This window comes from Ceratina calcarata, unplaced genomic scaffold (genome assembly GCF_001652005.2).
Source record: "Ceratina calcarata isolate Rehan_Ccalc_2016 unplaced genomic scaffold, ASM165200v1 scaffold39.2, whole genome shotgun sequence".
NCBI lineage: Eukaryota > Metazoa > Arthropoda > Insecta > Hymenoptera > Apidae > Ceratina > Ceratina calcarata.
In genome coordinates, this window is record NW_017162322.1 from 1208137 (window position 1) to 1231031 (window position 22895).

A 22895-nucleotide genomic window follows, 5' to 3' on the forward strand; every position below is an offset into this window, starting at 1 on the left:
GGCCCCCCCTCACCGCCCCGCCCCCACCTGAGAAACTTGCTTTGGCGCGGGCGATATGCACACATTGTCCTGTCACTTTCTTCGTTACATCTACTACACGTACTGTTTCGCTGAACGGGAAAAAGCGGGGACGTAGCAGTTGGCGCGCTCGCGCACTCACCTACTAATATACTATTGCGTACTACTACTATTACTACCATGACTACCACTACTACTACTACCACCACTACTACTACTGCTACCATATACGTATTCGCTATAATACTATATATAAAACACGGTGCTTCAAAAGGGTGTCTTCGAGGTTTTGTGCGTGTTTCTTGTCAAGTGTGTGGGCATATACATACGTGCTACCCGTATGTATGTGTACAATAATACGTATAGATAGACGTACAGAGAAGAACGATCGACAAAAGCGCGGACGGTGCGCCGCTCAAGTGAGAATCTCTTTTACGTGACGCCGAAATATGAGGTTTTTCGACTTTCGCGTCGTGTCTCGTTTCCTCCATCATTTTGCTAACTAAAACTATAAGTGTAGAAACAGAGAAGCCAGTGCCAGTACCTGGTGTTCTTCTCAGAGTAATAAGAGACGTTAGAAAGTGGCGTAGTCCACGTTTAAAATATTTTCCGTAGCCGTCGGTTCAGACGGTGTTCCCTTCGATCCTCGAAGAAAGTAATATTACTAATAATAATAATAATAATAACGTAAACGTCTAGAGTGACGGAGGGGAATAGAAGAGAACTAATAAGTATAAAGAAATGGCTGTATTGAGAAAGAGGGAAGGAAGGAGGAACAGCAGACCGGGGGAGGAAAAGGGAGAGAAAGGCTGCGAGGGACGAGAGAATGATGAGAGAAAGGGAGACGGTGAGAAAGGGAGAGAGAAAGATTCGTCGAAGTTTTCTTTGTGCGTCTATAAGCGTGTAAGCGCGCGTACGTGCGTGGTGCATCTTGGTTTTTGGGCCGACGACCTCGCTCGTGAAAGGGAGCCTCAACAACGGATACAGAAAGCAACGCGCGATGCGTCCGAGGTCAGTGCTCTCCTCTGGTCCTCGGCTATCCGCGTCTGCAAGGATTCTCCCTTCGCCTTCGAGGTCGACTGGAATGTCGACGTACGTACGCGCACTGTGTACACGCGAATGCGTGAGAAATAAGGTGGAGGAGATGGAAATGGAGGAGGAGGATGATGATGATGATGAAGATGGTGATGATAATGGTGATGAAAAAAAAAAAAAGAATCGAAGAAGGATGATAATAAGGATGATGGTGATATGACGATATGGTGATGATGATATGATGATATGATGATGATATGGAGGAGGTGGCTTTCGTTCCTTGGGAAGCTTTATCCTGCTTAGCATTGACCTTGAAATTGTGTCGCCCTATTGTTCCCTCCGCTGACTGCACAACCTCCGTTGCCGGGATTTACCTAGCGAAGCGACGGACCGCCAACCACCCGTGTCCAGTGTGCGGAAAACACTACGTCAACGAGGGTAGTCTCAGGAAACACCTGGCCTGCCATCCTGAGACCAGTCAACTTAGCACGAGCCTCAGGATGTGGCCGTGCTCGGTGTGCCAAGCCGTCTTCACTCATGAGAGCGGTAAGTATAAAAATCATCTCTATCAATCGGATCCCGTATACATACATATCATCAACCGCGGCCGTGCCATTACGTTTTCGTTAATTATCCGATTACCCGTGTCGACGGGTTCACTTATCGTTTCACGTTTACACGCGATTACGTCGAATCTCCATTCTGTAAACCCGATTTCTAACCGAGAAGAAACTCAACCGAGATCGCTCTCGCTTTTACTGTTAAGGTTTGTTGAGTCACATGGAGCACATGAGGATGGACCCGAAACACCAGTTTGCGGCGCAGTACGTTTTAAGTCGCGCTGCCGCCGAGAGGCGAGAGAGGGGAATCCTCGCGTCGTCGAGTCTAGGTATGAACCCAGAAAATGTTCTAACGTCGTAACGTCGATCGGCGAATGCTGGCGACGTCTGAGGACCACGTTTAACGTCGTGTTATGATTCTGGTGTACAGGAACGGGTCTGGGCGTGTTGGGAAGCCAATCCGGCGGACCTCAGAATTTGCAACAACCACCGATGTGCCCTTCGCCGTCGGCTCATTCGGACAGCAGCAGCGGGAACGGAAGATTGTCGTCGGCTGGTAGTGAACCTGGTACGCTACGATCTTGTTCCTCGTCTTCTTGCAAATGGTCGTCAAATGGAGTAATCGTTAGAGTGTCGTTTTACCAATCGCAGAGAGTAATCGATTTTAACGCATACACCGTACCGAGCCCTATCTTTCGGCATACGTTTGTCCACCAAATAATGTATCCATCTTATACACCTATATATAAAATATTTATATATTTATATACATATACTTTAAGCGTAACCACCGAGCTCCGATACCTACAGTTATTGTAGAAAACATTATTACAACTTATCTATGAGAGCTAAATAAATCATCCATCAACTCTTGTGTGAGTAATTTCGTCGTGCGAACACTCAAGCTCACTATCTCCGTTTTTTCTTATTTTCTTTTAACGATCTTCGCTGTGTATCTATTGTTCTCGATCGATGATCGTCGTATGATAGTACGTATCGCGTAGCGCGCGCTACCACCCTCGACTAAGATCAATGATACTAAAGTGAGCAGACTTCTGCGCAGGTACCGGTCTGCTGAACAACAACAACAATAACAATAACAACAATATGGCATCGCCGGGACCGAGCGGCAACAAGCTGATCGTCAGCGAGATGCTGCGAGCGGGTAGTCAACCGGGCTCGGCGCAACAGTACCACGACGATATGCAGACGCAGCAGCAACGTATGGTAGTGATGGCCGCCGCCGTACAAGCGGGTAAGACTTGCGATTTTATTATTCCCGAACGCTCGATAGAGTATCGGGCGCGCGCGATGCTCCGAGCTTCTTGGCCCGTTCGAGGCTGTCGATAGCGTTCTTATCTAAGACGCGCGGAGATACGTACCACGGATTTGTGCCAATTATTACCGAGTCGATAATGTTTCATTTGCGAGCGACGAGTTCAGGGGAAAACAGGCACACGAGAATTTCATCGAACTCCAAAAGTTTCACTGTTACGTATTTTAAATTAAACACAGTTATTAAGTCTTGATTGCAAATTTTCTTTGTCTAATTCACGTTTTATTAATAAATCATCTGAATCAATTAGCAAGACGATAGATCGTGAATGTTGATAAAAAGAGAGAAGATGATTTCACAGGTCTGCAAAGCTCAGTGTCGCAGAACCTGTCGCCAGCAGACATGGCGTCTCTGGCGGCGGCGATGAGGATGGGGAACAATGGTGACATGAGCGGCGGTGCACAAGGATCGACGGGGCCGCAGCAGCAGGGCGTTCAAGCAACCGGACCAGAACAGACTCTCAGAATGCACCAAGCGGAAGCGTTGCTGCGTTCTCAAGCCGAGGCCGCGATAAGACTGGCTGTAAGTTCTTGTCTCGCGTTAAAACGAATTACGGAAGGAAAACCCTTTTTATTAAAAAAGATCAGAAACGTATTCTTCCTTTTTTCTATTTTTCTCTGACATATAGAGAACTATTCAGGATTTTAAGTATCATGCAAATAGCGTACGAAATAAATCTGGTTGGCTAATAAACGATGTACATAATAACACAGTTTTATAAAAAAAAAATCGGTAATAAAATAATGGAAGGAGTTGCAAAACTCAGTAGTTGTGGAATGTTCGAAATTAAGTTGATCAAATGTTTGGTTTAGGTATCGCAAGCGGCAGCGGCGGCGGCTAGTTCAGCGGTCAGTGGAGAAGTGAGACATCACCTAGGACAGCATAACGGAGGCAGTACCTCTGGCATGCCTGGACATCACACGAACCAACAAATGTCTCAGCAAGATACATTACCGCCAGACCTTGGTGAGTTCAATATTTCTTCATCACAGTACATCTCGACTCAAAGTAGTAGGTCAATGTCCCAATTTCCGTTCACGTCACACGTCACTGGCTAATTTTTCTATTATTTATATACATATACTTTAAGCGTAACCACCGAGCTCCGATACCTACAGTTATTGTAGAAAACATTATTACAACTTATCTATGAGAGCTAAATAAATCATCCATCAACTCTTGTGTGAGTAATTTCGTCGTGCGAACACTCAAGCTCACTATCTCCGTTTTTTCTTATTTTCTTTTAACGATCTTCGCTGTGTATCTATTGTTCTCGATCGATGATCGTCGTATGATAGTACGTATCGCGTAGCGCGCGCTACCACCCTCGACTAAGATCAATGATACTAAAGTGAGCAGACTTCTGCGCAGGTACCGGTCTGCTGAACAACAACAACAATAACAATAACAACAATATGGCATCGCCGGGACCGAGCGGCAACAAGCTGATCGTCAGCGAGATGCTGCGAGCGGGTAGTCAACCGGGCTCGGCGCAACAGTACCACGACGATATGCAGACGCAGCAGCAACGTATGGTAGTGATGGCCGCCGCCGTACAAGCGGGTAAGACTTGCGATTTTATTATTCCCGAACGCTCGATAGAGTATCGGGCGCGCGCGATGCTCCGAGCTTCTTGGCCCGTTCGAGGCTGTCGATAGCGTTCTTATCTAAGACGCGCGGAGATACGTACCACGGATTTGTGCCAATTATTACCGAGTCGATAATGTTTCATTTGCGAGCGACGAGTTCAGGGGAAAACAGGCACACGAGAATTTCATCGAACTCCAAAAGTTTCACTGTTACGTATTTTAAATTAAACACAGTTATTAAGTCTTGATTGCAAATTTTCTTTGTCTAATTCACGTTTTATTAATAAATCATCTGAATCAATTAGCAAGACGATAGATCGTGAATGTTGATAAAAAGAGAGAAGATGATTTCACAGGTCTGCAAAGCTCAGTGTCGCAGAACCTGTCGCCAGCAGACATGGCGTCTCTGGCGGCGGCGATGAGGATGGGGAACAATGGTGACATGAGCGGCGGTGCACAAGGATCGACGGGGCCGCAGCAGCAGGGCGTTCAAGCAACCGGACCAGAACAGACTCTCAGAATGCACCAAGCGGAAGCGTTGCTGCGTTCTCAAGCCGAGGCCGCGATAAGACTGGCTGTAAGTTCTTGTCTCGCGTTAAAACGAATTACGGAAGGAAAACCCTTTTTATTAAAAAAGATCAGAAACGTATTCTTCCTTTTTTCTATTTTTCTCTGACATATAGAGAACTATTCAGGATTTTAAGTATCATGCAAATAGCGTACGAAATAAATCTGGTTGGCTAATAAACGATGTACATAATAACACAGTTTTATAAAAAAAAAATCGGTAATAAAATAATGGAAGGAGTTGCAAAACTCAGTAGTTGTGGAATGTTCGAAATTAAGTTGATCAAATGTTTGGTTTAGGTATCGCAAGCGGCAGCGGCGGCGGCTAGTTCAGCGGTCAGTGGAGAAGTGAGACATCACCTAGGACAGCATAACGGAGGCAGTACCTCTGGCATGCCTGGACATCACACGAACCAACAAATGTCTCAGCAAGATACATTACCGCCAGACCTTGGTGAGTTCAATATTTCTTCATCACAGTACATCTCGACTCAAAGTAGTAGGTCAATGTCCCAATTTCCGTTCACGTCACACGTCACTGGCTAATTTTTCTATCATTTTAATATTCTATATAAAATTATAGAAAAATACGCCAGTGAAAAGAAATTGAAAAATTTACCTTCTCAAATGCGGGAAACAAAAATAATAGATTTAGTAAAAATTCTAGTAAACTAAATAGAAATTGACAGAAAAGCATCGATTGAAAATCCACTATACTTTAAACAAAATTTTGGTTAAACAAATATTGTAAAATTTTATAGGGGAAGCGTTGCGGTTACAAGAGCAACGATTAGAACAGGCCTTGAGGCTTCACGGTGACCCCCGGGCGTTGAGTTTCACCCTCCAGCACGTGGTCAATCAGCAGAACAATCAGCAACCATGAAAATTCAGTTACTACTGAGACGAGTGGACCCCTTGGACGTCAGATCAGACGGGCCTGCAGCAGCAAGCCGAACGACTCAATCAGCAACAGCTACAAGGCATTGAACGTTCGGTGGCTCTCAACGAGCAACAACAGCAGGGTTCGTCTGGACTCGGTCTTCTTCCCCATCAACAACAGCATCAACAGCAGCAGCAGCAGCAACAGCAACAGCAGCAGCAGCAACAGCATGCCGAAGACCGTGGTGTCAAGAGGAAAGCCGACGAAATGATCGGTAACTCTGACAACGTGTAAAGAGCGACGTACATCGGCGATGAACCGTTGAAAACGGTTCATCGTTCTCTACGTCGACTCTGACACAGGCGTCCAAGTGTGGTCATCCGCGAAAATACTCCTGTCTCAGCAGTAGAAACAAATTATCCGATATCAGGAACGGTGCACTTCGGTGTCAGACGTCCTGATGTCCACTCTGACCGACTCACGGTCGGTCCAACCGTGAGACTCTTCCCCTGTACGGAAACAGGGCAGGAGGACGAACGGTCGCATCTAGAAATCCGTTAGACGGTGCGTGACGCAGCAGTGGCAATGATCTTTAAACATCACGCGAGGGTCTCGAGACTTCCCGCGTGGATCACGTTGTTCCTACTTCGGTCCTGAGACTAGAGTTCCTAGAACGACAACGTTCGCCGAACGAGCAGGTCCCCGTTCGTCCGCGATCATCGCGGCTCGGAACGGCGACCTTTTCTTTCGCGCGGTGTTATAATCCTTTGTTTCGTCGAAGTCGCTCTTACAGAATTCTCAGGACGCGTTGCCACCGTCGCTGTTCTACGTCACCCCCGAAACGTGCCATAATAATAATCGAACGAAGCCGATAAACCGGTCGCGCAATCCGCGGGTCGTCCCTGGCGACCCAGGGCCGACCCAAGGGCGCAGTGTACTATGGTTTTTTTTAGTACAAGAGCCGCACCCGGCGGACGTGGCCACGGGGCTAGTGGTCAGCCCCGGTCCCGGCCGCGGTCCGTCTAGGCTCAACAAACTAAACTATATACATATTATACATACCTGCAAACAAACAAAAAAGCCACTTTAAGGTTCCCCTTAATCTTAGCTCCCTTAACGTTTAAGCCACGAGACAAAACGCTTTGTCTGATACGTCGACGTGCGTAAACGAGGTCAGGTGGATCAGCTGGCTCCTGGTACGTTCGTTACACGTCGTTATAATACGTACAGCATCCCCCTTCCCGTTTATCGGACGAACGCGAGATTGTAATTAAATAACGAGGATAAAACAAAAACTAGCAGAGAAAACGGACGGTCTGACCCGCGATATCGCCGCGCGGCGCGACGAGGAGGCCTCGTCGTACAGCCGCGGCGGCTAGCTACGTTTTAGTGATACGTTGTACACAGAGAATACTTGTTACACAGATTACACATCGGACACTTTACACTTACTTATATAATATACATACACAGAAACACACACATCGCGAAGAAGAAGAAGACGATGATGAAGATGAAACCTGCTCGACAAGTAAGGGTTATAAAAAATGAAGAAGAAGATGAATGCGCGCAGAATACGTTGTGCTGGTCGGCAGCACGAAAACTATTAGCTCGTAAGCGGACAAACAAAATATAATTATTACAAACAGTTATATTATATATATTATATATACATACAGAGAGTCTGGAGTGTATGATGGAAGAAAGAAGAAAAAATGAATTGGGCCGGGGGCCACTCGACCCCGGCTCGAGTTGTACACATTTTTAAAGCGTCGTAGGAGTGTACAAGAGCATTTTTCGCGAGACAAATTGCGTGAGGTGTATACGCACGTCGGAAAAATGACGAAGAACAAGAGAAGAGAGAAAGACGACGCGAAGAGAGAGAGAGAGTAAATAAAAAAAAAACTAAATGCTAAATATTATATATATTATATATATATTATATATATATTATAAATATTATAAATAATAAATATAGGGTCTATGAGACTAGGATAAATTTAGGCGAAAAAGAAAATTGAGCGAATGAGGAGCGCGTGCCCGAGCGGAGGTACACGAGCCCCGAACAACGTCGATGAGAGTGTGAAGGGACGGACGTTACACGAGGGTGGCCAGAGGACGAGGAGGACGGACTGGCAGGACAGATGCAATCGGATAATAGGAAACGAATCGGACGGGGGCGAAAGAGTGGGAGAGCAAGGGAAGAATTTAACGAGTGAACGGGACTGCTCGGGGTTTGGCGAGTACCAGCGCGGGCACGCGCGCACGGATGAAAGGTAAGGAGAATACGCGCGAAAGGGAATGCTTCGTGAGCATCAAGGATGAGAGCGTGCAAGTGTGATACGAATGAGAGAGATTTTAGAGAGCGTGCTTCAGGTAATAATCTGAGGTCCTGTGATCGTTATAAGCGAAATATTTTTTTATTTCCGGGTAATATATCTGAACGCGTAAAAATACTTGCGTCGTTTCGAACTTTTACTTGCAATATACCGTTACGTTCTCGCAATACTTAGAAGGAAGAAGAAGGAGAAGCAGAACAGAGGTGGATCAATTTAAAAAAAAAAAAAAGAAAACAAGAATGATATGAAAGAACGAATGAAAGATAGGAAGAGAGATAGGGAAAAGAAAAAGATACGAAGATGAGGATGACGAGGGAGAGGAGAAGAAGAATTTAGAAAGTCTGTAGGTTTTTTGACCATGGAGCGAACTTTTTTAGAGAAACTCGGGCCAGCCCCTTACTCCCCCTAAACGCCTCTTTGTAACGCCCCATCAATCGACTCTCTCGACTTCGATGTTCCCCTTTTTCCGACCTTTTGATAAACGAAACCTTTCGACGAGACCAGACGAGATGGAACGAAACGTTGACCGTAAACCTCCTATCAAATCAAAAGCAAAAATGATAGAAAGAAGAAAATATACGCGCTTCTTGAAATTCGAATTTTGTCGGAATCGTCTAAAAATTCTTATTATAAAAAAAGACGAGTCAGAGGCGGTCCAAAGAAATTGTTAAGATAAATTTCGACTACGATTCACCTACGACACGTTCGATTTCTTCATTTCTTCGACTGGCAATCGCGGACTGAAGAGTGCGGAACTTGAAAAAGAAATAATGGTAGCGTGCCGAATTTTTTCTTCCCTAGAGACACGTCGTACGTCGACCCGCGTTATTGTTGTTGTTGTTGTTCCCTTGGAAGATTCTCGACGAGACTTTTCCTTCCGTGAACCGGTTCGTATGAATTCCCTCCTTGCACCTCTAAATCCCCATTCTCTGTAAATTTCGCTTCCCGAACGATTTTCCTGTTTCTGTCCCGAGACAATTCGAAAAGAGAACTTCTGTCGAACGCGCTTTCATTTCAAAAGTCACCGTCTCGATGTTAGAACCGTTAAAAACGGAGAACAGAAATTCGAAATTCCGTTTCCCGACGATCGCAAAAAGAGTCTATCGAAACTTCTCCGTTCCTCTTCAGGGGACCCCTTTGTTCGCCAATTACGAAAGTAGCCTAACGTCGTCATCTTCGTTGAACGTAAAAGACACGCGCCGAGAAGCCGCTGGGTAGCCAGGCTTTTTTCACCATCCGGGACGAGAGAAGAAAAGATTGCTAAAAGATTCATCGTCAAAGCTACATTTAACGATCGCACTCGCCTCGCGACTGGAACCCGCAGGCCGATCCCTCGACCGACTTCAGAATCACTTTCAAAGCGAAAGCGTCGCCGTCATTCAGAATTACTTTTGACAAATTTACAATTCGACAACAGAGAAAAGGAAGCCTTCGCAGAAAACGGCGACGCATCGAGAAAAGCACCCTTGGAACGTGTAAAAGTGCGAGGGGCGCTCCGGGTTCTCAGTGGAGCGCACGCGGGTCGATCATTGATCGTTCTTATTATAAAATTTTTTCGTTACAGGGCGTTTTTTCCTCGGATTAAGTAGTATGTAAATACACCTTGATATCACAAGCATAAACTGAGAATTTACTGGTAAACTTAAATCAAGTACATAATGCGAAATAGGGTTAGTTTCTATGTAAATACCTAAAGCTGGACGAGTGCATACACCTCGTTCACGCAACCAACGATAATCGTTTTTATCGAACCAATGCTTCTGTTCGTCATCGGTGTACGCCTGGTCGTTGGTCCTCGTTCTTATGCGAGCCCTCACACCGCCGAGTCGCTTCATTACCAACTATAAAAGAAAGCCGTAATCCGGCAAAAGGGTTGCCGCAGAAGAACGTTCTCCAAAATGGGCGTCGCTGATCGGGAAATTTTTTTTTCTCGACACTCAAGACACACGATTACACAGACACGCTCACATACACACACACAGCATTGCGATGGATTGTACAGCTACGATAGGATAGAGATAAGTAAGCCTCAGAACACAAATTCTTCACACACTCGCACCACCGGCACCGACTAGCCTCCAAATTAAGACAGGGACCAAACACGTTTGGCGAAACACGATTCTTTCATTTTTCATCCAGGAGGTATGACATTGCAATTTCGTGGAAGAACGCGAGACACCGTTCCCATTCCGGGTATATTATATGAAACGTTTTTCAGAACGCGGATTCGTTTGTTTCGGCAAAGGTGCGGCGCGATTATCCAAATAGAGACTAGATTAATCGGAACGTAGGAGAGAGGTCGAAGTTCGATCGAATGAAAGAGTGAATGAGCGAGCATTTGTGTCAGGCGAAGATCAGGACCTTTGTTCTTTTGGTGATACGCGTGCCGCACACGCAGAAGGAACAGTAATAACGAAAATTCAAATACGATTATAAAATTAATTTTTCTAAAAAAAGAAAACGAAGTAAAGAAAACATCTTTCTAAAACAAACGAAGTGGAAAAAAGGTTCTACGGTCCCTCGACAAAACATGAAGAAAATCATCCAAAAAATATAATGGTGCACGAAAATAGGAGCGGAGGAGATGATACGAAAGAGATTTTGAATAAGAAAAAGAAGCAACAGCATCACCACTTTTCACCATCACTATCGCCATTGTCAGCTTTCAAAAGGAGAAACAAAAAAAAAAAAAAATGTTAACAACAACAACAATACAGTAAACACAACCACCCAGAGCACAACCGTCGAGATCATTCGTGATCGTGAACGATCATGAAACGAGACGACAGCTTTTCACCGGTGCATCCTGCCGTGCGCCGAGGGTTGCTTTTTCATTGAACGTCAAGGAGAAACAAAAAGTAGACGAGAGAGGAGAGGATTGAAAAGTGAACGGAAGAAAAGGTAGTGCGAGCAAAAAGCGATCCAGAATCGGTGGAAAAACAGAAAAAAAAAAAAAAGAAGGGCGAGCCGATCGAAACTCCCCGCCACGATACCAACAGACACACATCACATCCCCGCGCGAGAAGGATGAATTATTCCCGAGGCGCCGGCCCGTGCCCCGCGAACGTGTACCATAATTAATTAAAAATTAAACAAAACACACAACAAACGCAAGTTACAATAGCTCTAGTAGTGTATGTTCTGTAATCGAAGAATGATAAGCGATGATAATAAAGCATAAAAAAAAAATTGACGTGCTCGCCCCGACGTAGGCGTGCCGGCAAGAAAAAAAGCACAAAAAAATAATTTACAAATATATTGATTTACATATGCCCGTAACTCGTAAGCGGGCCGGTGGCGCAGCGCGTCTACCTTCGCCGGATTTTCAACGAGCTACCACTGTCGACGTAGTCCGCGAGACACGAGAGGCGATCCGCGGTGAACCGCACAGCTCGACTCGGAAGAAAGAAGAGGAAGGAGCTCGCCGCCCGGCCGACGACTCTCGACGGCACACGACGGCGGAACGGCTGGAGCCGTTCGCGAACGATGCGAAACCGAGACGGACGTGTGTCGAGGTCGCAGAGGAATCGACGAGAGGATCGAGCGGCGGCGAGCCGTATCGCACCGAGCCGGCCGCTGGATACAAGGAACTACCGGGCGACAGGAAAAGCGAAAAACGAAGCGAGTGCAGTTGACGTTGAGGAGACAACGTATGGTGAAAACGAAAATCGACGGAGCAGAAGGAAGCACGTGGACTGCAAAACCAGCCCTTACCCATAATCTTAATCTCTTTCATGTAAATTTGCTAAATGTTTAAATAATCTAAAAAATGCCATAGCCCGGATGCGCTGGTGTATACTCCCAGTGCATACACACTCACAAATACGACTCGACCTAACGAATCAAACGCAAAATCCGCGGCGCCAATCGAGCGTCGCGGTAAAATTGGTATTCTCGCCAAGGAGCAAACAGTTCACAGCGACAGAATCACAGACAAGCACAGACACACGAGTTAAGACAGAGACGGCCGAGTCTCACGATCTCGGCCCCAGTACACAATCGAAACCAAAGTTGCCCTGGTTATCGAGCGTGCAACCCCGCGCGCTCACACACTTCTCATATACAAGGCGGCCGCGTCAAGCGTGTCGTCTACACACCTGCGTTTATCGCAGGCACGCACACTTACACGCCTACAACTACACACTCTGCTACACTCTCTACACTTAATTACACTTAACTACACACGCTACGGATATGTAAAGCCAATTGATTTTGTAAATTGTCACGAGCAAAAAGCAGAATTTTCAAAAAACGAAAAACCAGAACAATTCGGCCGACAAGGTATACAAAGTAAAAAAAAAAAGAAAAAAGAATAAGAACGTTTACTACCGATCCGTTTGATAAGATCCGCGCGAGGATCGTCACCGATTCGTTCTCGCTTGACGAGCGCAGAGGAATCGTTTCGAGCGGCAGTGAACGAGGATTTACGGTTTCAAAAAGAACTAAAAGCAATTCATCCAAAACGGAACAAAATAAATTATGGGAAAATAGAAAACGAGCACGAAACTAAATTCGCGGCCTTTGGCATACGTTTGGATGCAGTACCGATGACGAGATGACGTCCGCGTCTCGACGCGTGACGTCGACCATGCATCCCTGACTTGACCCAATAAACCCGGAAGTGACGCGACATAATCTTCGTCGAAGAATGTCGAACAGGACGCGGCGCAGGCTGCGAGGCGAGCCACGTACGTAGAACTCGAGATACCAACCAACCGGAACAGGTGTAAGTCGAACGAGAAACGTCCGACGATGTGGGACGTCGTTCGACGGATACAAGGGTGGCGCCTCGCACGACACGGACAAAGGAGAGCCTGTCCCGCGTACAGAAATACCAGTGTGTAATATGTAAACCATCCTAGGAAGTAGCAACGGCATTAGGAGAGCCGTTGTTCGATATTCGCGGCTTTACAAGCAAAAACCGTTGATTTGTTTTCGATCGGGTTTTAATTTTTTAATGAAATAATCTCTCACAACGAATATATCACGTACGATCGCGAGCTAATCGATCCATTCCGATCCCATCGACTGAGAGAGACCGAAAGGAAGCCGAGGCAATGACGTATGTGTATATTCGTGACAGTGTGTATCGTAAGTGCGCAGCATATGAAATAAAAAAACCGACAGTCTAGCAGTGCGAGCGCCTCGGCGGCATTCGCGTTTTCACGCGGTGTCCCTGACCGAGCCTCCGTGATTAAAAACCGGAATAAGTTGTTTCAATGTCCACTATATAAATGAAGAGGCATAGCTGATAAGGCGGTGGGTTCGCGTTTGCCGTGCGTCGTCGCCGTCCGTTGCTCGAGTTCGCCCCGTTCACTCGAGGCGTGCGAGCAATCAACAAACCCCGAACATGGAGGCTGCGATACCATCCCCCGGAGTTCCAAGTAACAAACACAAAAATCTAATTGCATTTCTTACAATCGTTCGGCACCGTTCAAAAATCACCGTTTCATTTACAATAGCTAACTCTTGCCGGAAATCAATTTGTCGATCGTCTTGATGATCTTCGGGCACTTTGGCGACGCGTACACATTGGACGTAAAAAGGAAAGACGAGAAGACGCGTTTTGTTGTTCTTCTTCCTCGAGAAATATGCATGCTGAAACTCCAGCAGAGTAGTAACGTGCCGTGAATCTGATCGATCGAGACGCTCTAATCAATCAATCGGTAACACAAACCAAACCGGCGACGAACGTTTGCGAACCCACCGTACTGGCTGGTCGCCGTAATCCGGACCGAGCCTCGCTCCGGCGAACCGTTCCGGGTTCCGCGACGAGTCGACACTCTTTTCGAAATATTCTCCAAATTTTTGTTCACGGGAATGTGTTTTCGTTACCCTGTTCCCGAACCGTGAACCCCCCGTATGCGCGTTCGAGACGAGATACCGAGCCCAAACATTTGTTTTCCTTGCCGATCAGAAGCCAGAATCCCAACCATTGGTACAATTAATAGTATTACATTTCAAATTGTAATTGACACAAATATGAAGTGATCTAAAAGAGCAACTAAATCGTAAATGATTCGGAGTCACGAAATTGAACAGTGAACAGTATGACAGAAGAATACGAAAGTCCGCTTAGTGGGTGCCTTCGTCAGGGTTTTCTGTTACAGTTAAACAGGCGTTTTCAAGTATAACTCACAACTAGTAGTACTATGGTAGAACAGTTATTACAGTGTACCGCAATAAACAGTTAACTAAGTAAGTATACAGGAAGCATACATGGTCTTTTCAGTGTTTACAGTCTTGTCGTGCACCACCGCGTAGTGGAACGACCGGAGATACCGGATTCATTTCGTACGCAATTTCCTTCGACCCCAGCCATCGTGATAACTCGCGTTAACGTTCGGATCGCTTTCGGATTATCAGCGCGCGGTTCGCAGTAAAAACTAGAAATGAAGTAACAACGAAATTTGATAATTTTTAACGAAAAACGAAAATCCGTTCTCCAATTTGTTTTCATCTATTCGGTCCGGCCGCGCGTTTCCCCCAGAAAATCGAGTCCCGTGAATCCCCACCCGAGGTTCAATCAGTATTTAACAGAATAAATATGCTACTAAGTGTACTAAGTGTTCGTAGTTTAGGCAACGTGTACGTTGCATACTCCGAATAGGTCGAGAGAGAAAGATGTGATCGAGACAGTAGGCGGAGAGCGCGAGGAGGAGACGATTACGTACGATGGGAGTCATACATATTTAAACTAACACAGATAAATAATTAATTAATTACAGTACCGTAACCATTTGTCAAGTCAAGTTAATTAACAGTTAACCAGTAACGCATACACGCATAATTATTAATTAAACGTACTCGACACTATATTCTAAGGGCAGCAAGCGACCGCGCACAGGCGTCGCATTTACTCAATAAATAAATCGCGGAGGCACTCACTACGGAGATGAACCACAGGGCTCTGGTACTCGGACGCGGATCGGAGGGTGCTTGAACGAGCGTCGCGACGCGTCACTTAAAGAAAGAAAAAATCCAGAGACTAACTCGGAAAACATCCTCCGGAAATGGAGAGGAAGACAAAAAAAAGTAACGTCACCGGTTTTAATTCCTCGGTCCAGGAAGACGCGGAGCTACGTGCGTTCAAGTTCCCCCGTGTTTTTATTAGACTTTCAAGTGCAGCGTTCAGTTACTTCACTTAAGACGTTGCTTTCAACACAATACAAAACACCCACTGACCCCCGCCCATCCTTGCAGATCAGATCCATTCAACTTACCACCTCCCCCGCCCATCCCACAACAGGTAATCCTTTCAGAACCTACCACCCACCACCACCACCACCACCACCACCACCATCCCCCAGTTTTACGTGTACGCATTGTTTCATATCCGTTCGCGATGTCTCAATTATGGATTCTCATTCGCCGTCACTCGCTTCTCGTATTCCCCCTTATGAACGTTTCTCGATTTACGACGAGAAGTAAAAGAAAAAAGGAATTTAGATACGAACGTCCATCTAAAAAAAATTGAAGACGTTTTGGGAATCAAAGGAATGCACTGTTTGAAAAAGATGGGCGTTTTGGTTTTGGGAAACGGGACGCGAGAGGCGGCGGTGATTTGTTTAAGAAAAAAAAAAGACAAAGTTGAGTTACGAACTTCTGACACTTTACGCGCAGTTAGTTGATCGAGTAATGACAAAACAAATCTTCTTGTTTAATTTTCGGCGCCCGTTTTCGTCGCGTTTCTACCGTCTGAATAATAAAGAACCTATCCGAGTATACGTTCCAGTAGAGAAACCGCGAAAAGCAATTGGTGGCGAAACGACAGTCTTAGCACGATGCGACGAAAATGTGCGTGCAGGTTTAATGGTATCGATTGAGTTTGGTCGAAGTCCCCTTTTGGGCAAATTGTATATCGACGCACTTCCGGTTCCGCGGGCCCACGTGAATTCAGATCGTCAGGAAGGAACGAGAGAACTAGTAAAAGGATAGAGAGCCCATGCGTTTCGTCCTAGTCATTCGAAATTCAATTCTAGTCAAAAGAGGGTACAAAGCCGAGAAGCGAGATGTTTTCGCCCGGCAGTATCGGTACTTATTTATTATGTGTTCGAACACCAAAAAAAGAAAAAAAAATGAAAAACGCGTCGAACCGAAAGAATCGATTCGAGGCTCGTGGAAGATCGACTTTGTAACAATTGGTGCGGGGACAAAAATTCCTAGGACGAATTCTAATCGCTGCGCTGATGAAAAATGACTGGGCCTGTGGGACCGTACACGAGAAAATATCCGCGTTGTTGACAAAGGAAAAAAAAAGAATCTAAACAAGTAGCCTCTTTTCGTTGTATCTAAAAGTCGGCCAAAGTCCGATCGATCCTTGTATAAGCAAAAAGAAAAAAAAGATGTGAAAAAAGCGACACTTTTTCAGAAATCCTAAAAACTGAATGTACGGTGCGAATGAATCTTTCGATATGCTTCGATGATAAGTTGTTAATTGTTCTTTCGTGTTTTATCCTTTTTTTACTCTTAAATGTTTGCCCATCCACGCTGTCTGGCGAGGGCATTGGTCGGATCCCCGTTCGCGTTCAAGCAAATCCAGTCCTGACTCTTAAAAAAAGATCTTAGAACGATTAGTCAATTTTGAAAAAAAAAAGAAGTGAATCGAACGCGACGCGGGGATCCGTCGAACGGTCCGGTTAATTCAACGCTACGATTATTACTATTATTACTGCTACTATTATTATAATTATCGCTACTCTATTATCGCTATTAGTTATTACTGATTAGTTGATTACAACGAGGAAAAGAGATTGCTGAAGGGCAATTGGAGGCGTATTTTTTAGAGAGAAACAGCAAATCGAAAAGAAACTGATCGAGATCTATCGAAAAAGAGATGAACGAGACAAGCGAATCGACGAAGAAAGAATCGGTAGTAAGGGAATAGTAGCCACGTTTCGAGATTCTCCTTTTTTTTCTGTTTAGTTCTTCCCTATTACCTTTTTTTTATACAAATATACATATTTTAGACATATACTTGTATGTATACACGAACAAGCACATATAGAGTTATATTATATAAATATATATATACATACGTTGAGAGAGAGAAAGAGCGAGAGAGAGAAAGTTATACTCGTTAAATATTATATAATTATTTGTATACTTATTATTTATACACGAGCGAAGCCGGGACGTAAAAGTTGTACGTAGAAGGAGCGCGTTTTCGAGCAATTGCCAAATTTTCAGTCTCCCTCTTCTGTTCATTTTATTTTCGTCTGCTCGCGAGAAAAAGGAAAAATTGTTTCTAGGGAAAACCGTCGCGTTTCTCTTCTTTAATCTCGTTTTCGATGTCTTCCCTCTACTAGTAATTTTTACGCGTAACGACTGACACTTTTTGTACGCCACTAACAACCAGCGTCGTTTGTTAAGCTTTACTTCTCTAACACGTTATGTTCAGCGTGAGAGATAATCCTCGCTTTTTTCCTTTGTTTCTTTTCCGTTTCCTTTTTTTCCCTCTGTTTAAATCGCGCGCGTTAGTCAATCGAGAAACAAGGAAAAATAATCGCGTTATACGTTCCTCTTTGTCTCTTTTATGTATGCCATTACATATTATATTATGTCCTGTCGTTCGAGTTAGAAGAGTGCCAGGAGAAGGAACGGAATTCACGACAAATTTTATATCTTCTTTATGTAAAAAATTCTCTTTCGATGTCATCTGATGCTATCGACAAAACAATTGGACTGATCGAGTCCCAGAATTTTCGATTAAGAGTTGCATTCTCCTGCGTACTCTTCGCTAATCGCACTTCGCGACGTTTTTATTCACTGATCGTCACGCGTGTCCACGCGAGCCGAGGGGACGAGTCGGTTCTATCGGGTCCGGTCTCAATTCGAGTTCCTATTTCCTTCGCGAAACGGTGAAAAACGAGAAAAGAAACACTAGACGGGTCGAGAATTCTGTTCGGAAATTTTCGTTGAAAGTTGAGATTCGTTGGTTCTGGCATTCGATATCGGTGAATACAAACACCGCGTCGAGTTATGTTTGCTAGTCAGAATTGGTTAAAACGAAGAACGAAGGCGACGAGCTAAGGAGTTTTACGATTAGTTACTGCCTATTAATTAATTAATTAATTCATCGTTCGTATCGTGTAATTTAGTGGTTTAGTGACATACACGGAGCTCGGATCACTCTCGAGCCACGTCCTCTTTACTATTATTATTATTATTAATATTATTATTATTATTATTTCTTTTTTTTTTCTTTAAGTAAGAACAGAAATGAAAACGTGCACGCGGGACTCGCGTAAACAAAACTACGGTTCTTTAGTTACTATTCGCGTAGAAAAGGCGTGTCGGGTCGCCGGTTTTCTAACGAAACTTGTTACGATTTGTCGTTCACAGTTGCGTCAAGTCTTAAATAGTACACGCATACATATTTTTCATCCCCCCCCCTTCCCGTCTTTTTGTATCCAGTACCGTTTCTCCCTTTATTGTTTTATTTCTCCTTTAACATCTCGAAGGTACATACAGACTATTCAGTCCTAGCGTCGTTTTTGACTACTGCAACCGGTGTACTGCTACTACTACTATTACTACTATTACTACTACTGCTACACTGCTACCACAGCCGTTTAGAAGACACGCTAATTTATCATTTTTATTACCCTTAATTTTCGTACTACTAGTTTTACCGTTATTACTATTATAAGTTTTAGTCTATCGTTAGTTATCATCACAATAATTGCACATCGGAGATCATCATCGCGTTACACGTTAATTAAGTTAAAAACACCTGTTTTCGTGGCACTCTATGGCCATCGTTATATTATGTACGTACTTCTTTTCTTTCTCTTCCACCCCTCCCCCTTTTATTGTACGTTAGATTAATTTTGTGGTACGTCAATGTGGTTCCTTAAAACGTCGAGGTTCGCTATCGACGGTCCGACTAAATAGAACGTTTCAAACCGTACGTGATTTACTGTCACGGTGTTAAATAAAAATCTCTGAAATACGCTGACGATTGTCGCAAGGAATTTAGGACACGTGCATTTATTAAAATATTATCGTTACCTATTGTTCCGCCGGCGGGGCGTTGAAAGTGCGTCGAGGTGAATCTTAACAGAAATTTGATTACTGGAATTTGATAATTAATATAACTGCGGATTTGTAGAAAAATATCAGAAGTGCATATCACGACGTTTGAAAGAAAAATCGCATAAATCTGAGAGAAATTGTATAATAATTTCTATCGACTCTATTGAAAAATATTATTTCGAGTAAAAATCCGCAGTGGGTTTGACGAGAGGGGCCTCACACTTTCAATTTCGCCGGCGTTTATCAGTTATCGCTACTACTACCATTAGTTACAGCCTATTGCTACTATTACTACTATTATTAGTTATCGCCATCGATTCTTGAGCCTACCGTCGATCGGCGAGCGAGGTAACTGTTTCGATCGCTTCTCGCCTCCAAACGCGCTGTCCTATTCGAACGTGTACAAAATCTAAACATCACATTGATCATAGAAACGGGAGTAGAATAAAAGCGACGTCCTGATAAAAAGTCGATTGGACAGCGCTGAGCAATAAGGAGGCGGGAGGGAGACCAACACGCGATTAGAAAACACGTAATGTGGAAGGTTTTACATCTGGAGTGCGATAAAGAGCTAAGGAGAAAAGAATTTTGTTTTACGCACCCCGACGACGTCCTCGGAACTCGCGTTCCGACGGCGTTGCCCCGGGCAGCCAACACTTTCGAGAAAGCCGTATAATATACAAGAATCCTCGAAGCGCCGCGTACGTAGTTTGAGCAGCGTTTACAATTTCGACTTTCGGCAATGGTCGACGCAGAAAAATAAAAAAAACGCAAAATAATCTAGATGGTAAATCCTGGAAACAAGGGAGGAAAGATAGTGATGTAGAAAGGGAGAAAACGAGAGTAGTCAGGTAAAAAGATTTAAATAGAAAATAAAAAAAAGCGAAACGTCGAAGGAAATAAATAATTAAGCAGTCTCTTTCGGTTACGAGCAAGTTCCGCATTGTGTAGGATTACTCATAAATGGTTCTTAATGTATGATGATACATGTGATGCACTATCCAGGAGAAAGAGCAACGCTTTCGATGATTGCGAGAAACGATGAAATGAACAAAAGCAGAGAACGTAATATGTTCGGCGAAAAGAATCGCGAGAGCCTTTTTTGTGACACCCGGTTCGGTCCGGCGCCGTATATTCGTTGGGACCGAACGGGTCTGTCACTGTTTCCGTTTTCACACACCGTTTTAAAAAGCAGATATGAAGAGACATTCGTCAACTCGAGTGCTTCCGTGCGACGGAACGACTTCCGGGCCGCACGCGGAAGAACAATTTCCAAAAATTTCAATCGTTTTACCACGCCACCCGGCGTCCGACGAGGAGTGCTCGTGGCGGGACGCGGGTGGGCAGTGTTCGATGTGATTCACTTACTATGGTATCGAGAATTTTAAATGAAAACGATTGGAGAAGCTCTTCTGTTCCACGGTCCAGGTTTTCAGTGATTTTTATAGAAAGCGAAATTATCGTTCAGAAGGACGTCTCCATAAATAACCACTGAAGGATATTGTTTCCGGTATCTTTTGTACCGAACGGAACCCCGTCCCGATCGCGCGTTCTCCCTGAAAAATTTAACAACATTTGAGGATAAATTAGATTGATAGAAACGTCCCTCGAAACTGGTTGAATCGAATTTTTGATACTTTCCAGGCTGGGAAACCGATCGGGACGCAGATTCCGTTTCATTTAATTAAACATATCAAAAGCGACACTGTCACTGCGATGGAATATTATTTTTAACCATTTAGGAATAAGCATGTACTTGGGAAAGGAGCAGTGTTTCAGATACTTGCAAGTACGTAGATACCATTGAACACTGTTGGATTCATGTTTTTCCGATGATCTAGTGTAATTGCGGATGCGAAAAAAGTGGAAACGAGTGTTATATAGGAAAACTTGTCTTTCGGGCTTCCTGTTAAGAGCGTGCCGATTCGTTTCGACGAAGGTCCCATTCAGCTCGGTCGTCACGGGAGAGGAAATCTCGTTAAAATTCATGATTCTCGTATTAGTGGGACCGATCGGTCGTCGCGCGGGACGGAATTCTTCCCGCGCGATCAACACGAGGTGGGATCGTCGACGATCTTCGTCGAAACGAGACTGGCGAGTCAGAAATTGAAGAGCCGTTCGAGTTTCGAAAAAAAATGTCGCGACAAAACGATCGAACGACTGTAAATAATACTATTAAAAATCGCGGGAGGCGTGCGTAGAGTGTAGAAAACGAAGCGCGTACATTTCGCAGAAGGAGAAACGTTTTGTTCCGGCAGCGAGCTCCGTTGGAAGCCTCGTCGATTCTGGAAGCACGCGATTGACCAGCCTAAAAGTATAACTTCTCAATGTCTTTCCAAAATCGAAGGCGAATGAAATAAAAAAAGGCTGAGAGTATCGCGAGTGCGATATCGAATTTTCGTATCGCTAAAATTTCTTGTGCGAAAGGGATACTAAGTCTGACTGTCGAAAAAAAAGCATACACAAATTACGTGAGCGTGAGAAATCTGAAGCAGGGTGTGAAAGATTGCGTTACGAATGCATTCAGTGCGAATGTGAAATTTCGAGTGTCTCTGACGGGAAACTCTGAGAGAGCGTGACAAAGAGAGAATGAAAGAGAGAGACAGAGTATTTAGTGCGTGAATGAGCGAGTGAAAACTAAACAAAATTTTACTACCAAGTGGACTAGAATCGCAACCGATGGGCATTATTAAGCGAAAATGAAATTTTTCGGAGCGTTTTTTCGACGGAGAAAAGCGTCCAAAATTGTACCTATTTTCATTTTATAAATTATATATATATATATGTATATGTATATGTATAGATATACGACGAACTAAAGGATCATTATTGTGAGATGTAATGTGAGAAAAACAGGGCGGTTAAGAAGTTGAAAGAAGACGGAGAGAAGGAGGAGAGAAAAAAAAAAGATGAAGAATTATTGTATCTATATTCGGAGGTGATCGATGATGTATTCGAGTCGTGATTATTATTATTATTATTATTATATATTATGATTATTGTGTATAGTTAAGGCGAAAATGGAATTTTAGACGAAATTATCGAACTCGAAGTACATAGGGAAGCGCGAAATAGTGAGAGAAAGCGAGAGAAAGCGAGAGAAAGAGAGAGAATGCGAGAGTTGAGAGAAAAAACAAAAAATTTTTTTTCACGGTGATTGCACACTGTAATGTCGGCGAGCAAACAAAAGTCCCCCTCCCCTCGAGCGAAGAGCGAGAAACGGCAGAGTAAAAATTGAGATAAAAAGAAAAATACACGTCACGGCCAAATGGGTAGGAACGAGATAAGAGGAAAGGTAGAGAGCACATGCGTAAAAAAGAAAAACGAAAACAAAAATTGATATAATCAACCAGAATTTCGATACGATACAACGCATACAAGATGAAACAATAGCAGGCAATAGTTTGGGTTCGCTGGAATAATTTCGCATTTACCGGTACACAAGGCACACATTTTTTGACGCAACCAAAAAGATAAAAACGACTCAATCCTTGTTTTCTTTTATACGACCACCACAACAGCAGAAAAAAAAAA

The 22895-nt window shown here is 44.2% G+C and overlaps 2 protein-coding genes across 2 annotated transcripts in view; both read left to right on the top strand.

Annotated features, from left to right (window-relative positions):
- The window catches only part of dati (zinc finger protein datilografo), a gene marked incomplete at its 5' end in the record, with an annotated part of 63933 nt that extends 59649 nt beyond the window's left edge, over nt 1–4284 (top strand). Inside the window, 7 exons of the mRNA XM_026814438.1 lie at nt 1387–1599; nt 1820–1942; nt 2044–2181; nt 2665–2868; nt 3251–3471; nt 3762–3915; nt 4262–4284. Of these exons, the coding sequence (XP_026670239.1) occupies nt 1387–1599; nt 1820–1942; nt 2044–2181; nt 2665–2868; nt 3251–3471; nt 3762–3915; nt 4262–4284 (1076 nt within the window). The remainder of the gene's footprint in view (nt 1–1386; nt 1600–1819; nt 1943–2043; nt 2182–2664; nt 2869–3250; nt 3472–3761; nt 3916–4261) is intronic.
- Nucleotides 4285–4305: 21 nt separating this feature from the next.
- On the top strand, nt 4306–22895 carry LOC113464504 (uncharacterized). Its single transcript, XM_026814624.1, has 4 exons — nt 4306–4512; nt 4895–5115; nt 5406–5559; nt 5867–22895. The coding sequence occupies exons 1-4, from the start codon at nt 4365–4367 to the stop codon at nt 5986–5988; spliced, it is 645 nt and encodes a 214-aa protein (XP_026670425.1). The 5' UTR covers nt 4306–4364; the 3' UTR covers nt 5989–22895.